The sequence below is a fragment of the Charadrius vociferus genome, unplaced genomic scaffold (assembly GCF_000708025.1).
Source record: "Charadrius vociferus isolate BGI_N301 unplaced genomic scaffold, ASM70802v2 scaffold54, whole genome shotgun sequence".
Taxonomy (NCBI): Eukaryota; Metazoa; Chordata; class Aves; order Charadriiformes; family Charadriidae; genus Charadrius; species Charadrius vociferus.
The window spans coordinates 3595713-3603744 of record NW_009648350.1 but is presented as its reverse complement, the minus strand read 5'-3'; the positions used below and the strand labels follow the sequence as shown (position 1 = coordinate 3603744).

Sequence of the window (8032 nt, the reverse complement as noted above, 5' to 3'; positions counted from 1 at the left end):
AAAGGCCTTGACTGGCCCCTGGTCGTGAAGGACTTCAACCTGCTGCGCTGGCTGGGGGCGAACTCCCTCCGCACCAGCCACTACCCCTACGCTGAGGAGATCATGGACCTGTGCGACGCCTACGGCATCGTGGTGATCGACGAGTGCCCGGCAGTGGGCATTAAAATGCCGTAAGCAATCGCTCAAAGGAGCCTTCCCCTTGTCTCTGTCTTCCTCCCCGTCCCAGCCTCCCCTTCCCCTCCCACAGCACCCCTCGTCCTGATAATGGAAGTACTTTGCTCTATTTAGAAATCGGCCCCGTTGCGCCACGCGTGCCCGGTGAGGTTGGGCAACCAGAGGGCGTTTTGCCACACGGCCAGCGCGTCAGTCGGTCTGGCTTGCTCCGCAAGCCCAAAGCGCGGCCCTGAACTGTGCAGCAGGCTTTTGGGGAAATAGGGCAGAAGCCGTATTCGGTGTTGAGGCTCAGCTGTGCTCATACACCCCAGAGACTTGAGTTTTCACGGGGAAAGGCAAAGGGGATGGATTTTATACTCTCACCTCACCGGATCTTTCTTCCTTTTGTCTTTAAGCGAGAGCTTTGGGAACAAGTCCTTGCAGCATCATCTCGTTGTGATGGAGGAGCTGATCCGCAGGGATAAGAACAGGCCGTCAGTTGTGATGTGGTCGGTAGCCAACGAGCCGGCATCGGAGCTGCCCCCGGCAGCTTACTACTTTAAGTAAGTGCCTCTGCTTGTACACAGAGCTGAGGCTTGAATCTTGGTAGATGATGCATCTTCTTCCTTTGGGGTGGCACAGAGAAGCAGTAAAGAGAGGGCAACCATTTTTTGGGGGAACCCTGAAACAGTACTGCAGATGCAAACTCAAAGTGTAACAACTGCTGTGTGTGTTGGACCGATGCTCTGAGCCACACAGCAGTCTCAATCTGTTGTTTCTGAACCAGTAAGCCTCTGCAAAATTACCAGGAGTCCATCTGGTCTGAGCAATCTCTTCTTGACCTAGGGGTCAAGCAAAAGCAGACCTGATAGGAACAGGATATTCCTTGTTATCAATGGAAGACAAGTGCTAAATTCAAAGCTGTAAAATACTTGGCCTTTAATTCTGAAGAGAAGGTTCTTCAGGTAGTTCTAGTTACTTGTTTTGTAGGGGATTGCAACACCCCACTTCAAAGCTACTGCTTCGAGTCCCTACAAACCCCTTGGTTTTATTTTTAAAGAGATTTAAGCTTTGGATAGCCAAGAGTCATCCCTGTAATGGGGTAGCAGTCTGTCCCTAGTAGCTGTAAGCGTATTAAGAGGTAACTGTGAATTTTCATTCTTCAGAACAATCCACAGCTTTCCTGCAGTGTCGAGGTAGCAGCAGAGCTTGACCCTCCCACTCTGTCTCATCTCCCGCATTCGGGGTTTCCTCAAAAACAGCCAACCTTCAATTGCTCTGCCTGCTGTGGCATAGGGCTCAGGCCTCATCCTTTGGCAGGAACACATCCTAAGAGTTGTTTAGAAACTTTCCACTGCCTTTCTCACATTTTCATCTTCAAACTACACTGTCCCTTCTCCAGCTTCCAAGCTGCTGGCACCAGCAGGCAAATTAACAGGCCCGTGGTTGGTATCCTTCCACTCTGGTCTCTTTTCAGGTGGGATAGCAACCAACTTTGTGACAGGTAAAGGTCTCTTTGCCGTGATATTTATACTTCCTGCAGAACTGGCAAGAATTGGAGGCACTTTTTAGCAGATGATCACTAAGTATCCTGCGGTATTTAATTAAAAATATTCTGCCTGCTAAATCAAAAGCAGCTCCAAGTGTCTGGGTGTGTGTGTGAAAGGACAGAGAGCTTTGGGAAATGGGGCTGTGCTTCTCCGTGCTGTTGTTGAAGTCTTGCTTTACTGTTTGCAAACAGGACAGTGATAGCTCACACTAAAGCTCTCGATCCCTCCAGACCAGTAACCTTTGTGACAGATGCCAATTACGCTCTTGACCGTGGTGTAAGTTTACTTTATTTTCTAGCTTTATTTTTTTAAATTCAAACATTAAATTTCCTCTTCTTGTCATTTGTTTTACAGTCCTTTCTCCCCACCTCCCCAAGTTTACTGGAGATATTTAACAGGGAGAGAGAAGAAAACTTACATTTTTGTTTCTAGTACAAAGCACCTTACCCTGTAGGTCTAGTCCAGCTGAAAAAAAAAATAGATCTGTAAGAGAGAAGAACAGCTCTTTGTCTTGAGTGAAGTATGCAGGATCAGTGTGTTCCATTAACATTGTCAGGCTTTGCTATTCCATTGACTGGGTTTTCATTTGCAATTAAACCAAAGCTTAAACCTCTTTAAAATGCTAACAGCCCTTATAGAAGTCTAAAGTAAGGAAGCTTTGCTTTAATTCCTGCATTAAACCGCTCTAGATCTTCTTTGGCAGATGTCTGTTAATGTTGAATAATCTAGAAACTCTTCCTGCTTCATAATTAAAGTCCTAGAGCTGTATAAACAGCCAAAAGGCGCTGTTCTTGAATGTCTGTACCTTAAGCTGGCCATAGCATGAATCTTAATGATCTTTTGAGCATGATCTTTAACACACATAAGTTTGTTTCCAGGGTAGTTCCTATGTAATTTTTAATTTATCAAGCTGGCTTTATAATACTTGTCACTACTGTACAATAAACACTTGTAGCAGGCGAGTTTGTAGGTTCATGATACTACCACATGTCCCTGCTACAGGTCACACTTAGTATTTTCTTCCCAAGCTGTCCTATAATTAGCCAAAATGGCCTTCTGTAACTCTGAGAGGTCCATTCCTCCCCACCCCAGAAAAATAAAACTGATGGCCTTAATTTCAAAGGTGCCCAGAAGGGATCTGCTCTTGGATAACGCTGTTTCATCAGACGTGCACACACAAACTCTGACATCCCAACCCCACGAGCATGTTCTGACTAGCTTGAGGAGACACAGGAAAACAAAACCAAAGAATAGATCTCATACACTGAAGTGATATTAGAATTTTTTTTATTACAAAACATGTTAAGAGAACATTGAACAAGTTACATACAACATCACCTTATCTTTAGGGGGCTTTGTGCCCTTTTGTCATACTGTCCATGTGGTAGAAATGGCATATAACTTGCAGAACGCTTAGTCTTAGTATTGCACCATTGATGCACAAATTTAGTTGCTAGTCAAAATATTTGACCACTAACTTGATAATCACATTCCAATACTCAAAAAGTAGATCTAAATGTACCAGCAAGCCAGAGACATCTTGGAAACTCAAAAACTTCTAACAAACCTGAGGATGAAATGGCTTGATCTTGTCTAACTCTTGGACTCTTTTAAGTCTGTATGAAAAATGCCAAATTTATATGCTATTAGCTTGTTAAATTTATCCTGCTTTTTTTTTTTTTTTCCCCCTGGGAAAAAAATGTCACTTTGGATGTCACTTTGGGAGGGCCTGAGTGATTGGGGAAAAAGACTTTACTGTGTAATGAAACCGGATTCCATGAAATGAACAAAAAGGAGGACTTAGCTTTATGAGTGAAGGTTGTCTACTTTAAGCCCTGTGACAAAACGCTCTCACCTTGTTTTCTCTAGGCTCCTTATGTGGATGTAATTTGTGTAAATAGCTACTTCTCCTGGTACCATGACCCAGGCCACCTGGAAGTTATTCCACTACAACTCACAACACAGTTTGAGAACTGGTATAAAACCTACCAAAAACCCATTATCCAGAGTGAATATGGAGCAGACTCAGTTCCTGGACTTCACAGTGTAAGTGTTAAAGACACCCTAGATGGAAACAAAAGCACTGCTCTTCTTACAGGGGCAGCAAAATTTAATTAGAAGAGATGAGCACCATTGAGCCTGACTCCTTGGTTTTGAGCTGCATTAGCTTGTGAGTGTCCGAAATACTCCAGAATTGTAATCCTGCTCCACTGAAATCAATGAGCTTTGCCACTGACTAACAAAGGTTAGATTCTACCTAAAGAGAAGTTTTTAGCTTTGAGTAAAAGCACTGAGCACTTTGAAAAATCTGTACTTTGGCATTTACACAAAACACCTAATCTGGAGAGATGATACTGGAGAGAGGACATTCATTTCATGATGCTGTCCTGCATAGGAGGTGGTGGCACTCCTATACCTGTCATGATCGAGCACCATTACCAAGCAATACCACGAGCTCCCCCCTAGGTATATCTGGCATTACGTTTGTGCCTAATGTGCGTTTCCCCTTGTAATGTCAGTAGTCACTAATTGTCAGTAGATAGCCATTGTTAATGCAGCCACAATGAAAAGACCAAGCAATCGTAAAGCTTGTTTTCAGGAATCAGGTCCCCAGGAAATAGGAAGTTAACACGGGGAGCCCTTGCTGAGATTAACTGTCACCTTAATTCAAGGCCACCTCTTTCTCCTGGCCGTAGGACCCACCGCTCATGTTCAGCGAGGAGTATCAGAAAGCCATGCTAAGAGAGTACCATTCCGTTTTTGACAAAAAGAGGAAAGAGTATGTGATTGGGGAGCTCATATGGAATTTTGCTGATTTCATGACTAATCAAGGTAAGCTTGTACTTACATTCTAACCAACTCTCCATCCTCCCTGCAAGTTTAAAATGGTTTATGATACACAAAGAATATTGTGCTGTAGAGTAGGAGAAAAGCTCACCAAGACGGAGCATAGCTGGTTTCTGTGACAAAGCCCAGCATGACCAGAGCAAGAGGGAAGGTCCTGCCTGTACTTAAAGCATCCTCTCTCTCCAGCTTGAGCTCCAGATGTCCCACCTGCAAAGATGCTACTCAGAACGTGAGACAATGCACTAGGGCAGAATGCAAGAGAAGCTTGTGAGCAGACCCAGATTACTTTGTTTTTTGGCCATCCTCAATTCAGAGCTTCAGTCAGCTGTTTGGGATGCATCTCACTTGCTTCATATTTCATCCACAACTGCCCTTAGTAACACAGCACCTTAAATAACGTATTATTAACTTGGTAGAGGTTTAGCAATAGAGGACCAGATGCCACACTGGTAGACAAGTGTCTATCATGACACTCCATCCACTATTAATAAATAAGTGCATTTGCAAAGTATGGGGCATTACTTAATCTACAGTGCAGACAGTCACACAGAAATTAAAACGGTTACAACTCAAAAGGAGACCTAGTAAGGAACCAGTTACGCATATGCCACCTGCAGCGAGTTAGGGTGGTCAACAGTCAATGTTAATTTCAGGCAGAGATACATCATTAAGAATAATCTGGAGAGCACCAATCTAGGTATCAGAAAGCAACGCACGGTAGAGAAGCCGTCAAAAAAGTAATACGATTTCAAATAGGAGGATGGAAAAATTGTAGACAAGTTGACAGGCACATATGCAGTTCCAGTCTCTCTACATGTTGCAATCATCTTCTCTAGTTTCCTATTAAAACTAAAAAAAGGCAAAAAGGATACGGACACCACTAAAGGTCAGTACAGTCAAACAGTTAGTAATCAACAGTTTCACCATCAAATTTCAAGGTGGAGCCAGTGGCAGAAGAAACATCTGCTGTAAATATAATACTGATCAAGTTAATGGGCACACCTGAATTAACTGTCATCGACTTGTCAGTTGTAAATCCAGTGAACTGCAGCTATATTGCTCAGTTACATCAATTAATCTTGCCAAGATGACGCAAGTTACATCTGCCAAGTTCCCTGTTGTACCTGACTACGTGTAGAAGAAAGTGCATAGGTCTCTTCCACCTAACCTGATTTAGGAGACACATCGTAACACTTTACAGTAGGGGATATATGAGCATTTTATATATACTTGCTTTATTTTGTAACTTCTCTACAGGGACCACACGTGTTTTGGGGAACAAGAAAGGAATATTCACCCGCCAACGACAGCCCAAATCAGCTGCATTTGTTCTTAGAGAAAGATACTGGAAGATTGCAAATGAATCAAGCTGTCTTCCTCCAATAATAAAATCACATTCCCTCTTTCTAAAATGAAATCAAAAGGTACAGTGGCTGGGTACTATGCTGAACTTGTTCATTAAATTTCTGTTTAAATAATACTTATGTCTGACTCAAGTCTTGCAAGTCTAATGCAATTTCTAGTCCACCTGAATTAGTGACTATGATAGAAAGCAGATCAGAAACACTAGTTTCCTATGCTTAGCCCTGTCTATAGGCTTCCTGTTTCCAGGTAGTAAAATGGATACTCAGAGTTTCAAGGAACTGAAGTTAGAGATTCTGACTGAGGTATCTGTTTATGACAAAAAAAAAAAAAAAAAGAAAATAAATTACACAATACAAATCAATGCTGAAGACTTAAAAATCCAAGTTACTCTAAATGAACATCACATCCCTCTAATGCAAATGAGGTTTTCCAGTTATACTCCCCTAACAGTTACGCTACTCAGATCACAGCAAATTGTCCACAGGATTACTGACGAGCACAATTTCTATAGCTTCTCTTGCTGGACAGAACGTATGTGGCTGGCTGAGAAGTTCTGAGAGTTCACAGCTTTTGGGAAGTGTATGAACCACCACGTCTGTGAGGATACCCAACATACTCCGATACAGTACGGAATTCATACTACAGCAGCAAGGTGGAATATGTTAGATTGTTTTAAACAAAGTTGTTGATGTAGTCCCTACCTATTTATTTTAATCACAGTACCAGAACTGCCGCTCTTAGATACGGTTTTACCTTCCAGCACAGAAGGGCTTCCTTCATATTAAATTGTCACTATGTGCTACAGTAATAGTAGTCGTAGAGGGTAAATTTGATCTGAACCTTTTTGATACTAGCCTGAAGCATTCTGGGGTAGGGTGATGTACAAAACTAATATGCATACGCTACTTTAGACAGTAATGTAGTGCAGTAACGTCCTTCTCATGCTGCACACCAGGCTTAGGGGAGTCTAAAGGCCAGGCTTTAGGCTGTAATAGATTATGCCAATACTCCCAGAAGAGCTCAGAACACTTAGTCTGCAAACTTCTTATTGCAACGTCCCATGGTTGTCCCAAGAGCAGCGTCACCTGTAGCAGAACCGCAAGATTGGAGGCTGTCTACTGAATTTTGGAAGTTGGCACAATTGTGTAGTTTCATTATTCCAGTTCACAGATACCGTGTGAAACCATTGCTCTATTTTTTTCTGCAACTGGCTCTTCTACTAGTATTTCTAGAAAATGACCAAAACATCTGCCAATATAAAGGAAGCATTTGCTCTTATGTTGTGTGGTGGCCAAATTCTCTTTCTTTTAGATGTGGTACATAAGAAATCAACACCACCTTCTGCACTGCCACATGCAGAATAAGGACATACATGTTTACTGCAGACTTTAAAAACTCAAGAAAAATTGTTTCAAGGGAAAAGAAGAAACATACTATCAACATTCCTTATGGTTATACCATGTTAGGTCTACAGATTTTCTATATAACTAAAAACCCAGAATATAAATGTCTATCCATAGTAAAAAGACACTCAAGGGTACCATGGTATAAGAGCAAACACCATATTTAAGCCCACTACTAGTGTTTGAAAGCAATCATCTTCTCTATCTCTAGGCATAAATTTTTTTAACCGTTTCCTTCCCCATTTCAACAGACATGACACACCAACAGCTGCCACGTCAAAATACAGATAAAGATTGGACATTGTTAATGCATTACAAACTAGCGCTCAGATCCCTGTGATAACACACAGGGCTTGCGGTCGCAGAAGAGAAAGCTATTACTTTCATTCGGCCCAACAAAAGAGATGCCAGGTTTCATATCCACCTGTATAGTAAGCACACATTTCAGAGTTGTAGCTCCTGCTTGTTCCTAACAGCTCAGTGCAATCGTAAACCCAACCCGCCGATCCAACCCTGCCCCAGCAGCTCCCTCCCTCCCCCCCAAATCCAGGAAAATATACAGCTCTTCCCAGACACTTTGCCATCTTGTCAGAGCGGAGGTAAAGCAGAGCTACAGAACCAAGGAAAGCAGGAAGCGATAAAAATAACATACTTAACAGAGGGGTTTTTTTGTGCATGTTGCTTAAAGAACTGTAAACAGTTAAAGCCTCAAGT

At 42.4% G+C, this 8032-nt stretch overlaps 1 protein-coding gene across 1 annotated transcript in view; it reads left to right on the top strand.

Moving 5' to 3' along the window:
- GUSB (glucuronidase, beta) overlaps window positions 1–6027 on the top strand; it is a 10564-nt gene extending 4537 nt beyond the window's left edge. Inside the window, exons 7-12 of the mRNA XM_009885212.1 lie at window positions 5–170; window positions 570–716; window positions 1895–1979; window positions 3573–3749; window positions 4400–4535; window positions 5808–6027. Coding sequence (XP_009883514.1) covers window positions 5–170; window positions 570–716; window positions 1895–1979; window positions 3573–3749; window positions 4400–4535; window positions 5808–5965 — 869 coding nt within the window. The 3' untranslated portion in view covers window positions 5966–6027. The remainder of the gene's footprint in view (window positions 1–4; window positions 171–569; window positions 717–1894; window positions 1980–3572; window positions 3750–4399; window positions 4536–5807) is intronic.
- Window positions 6028–8032: the final 2005 nt, after the last annotated feature.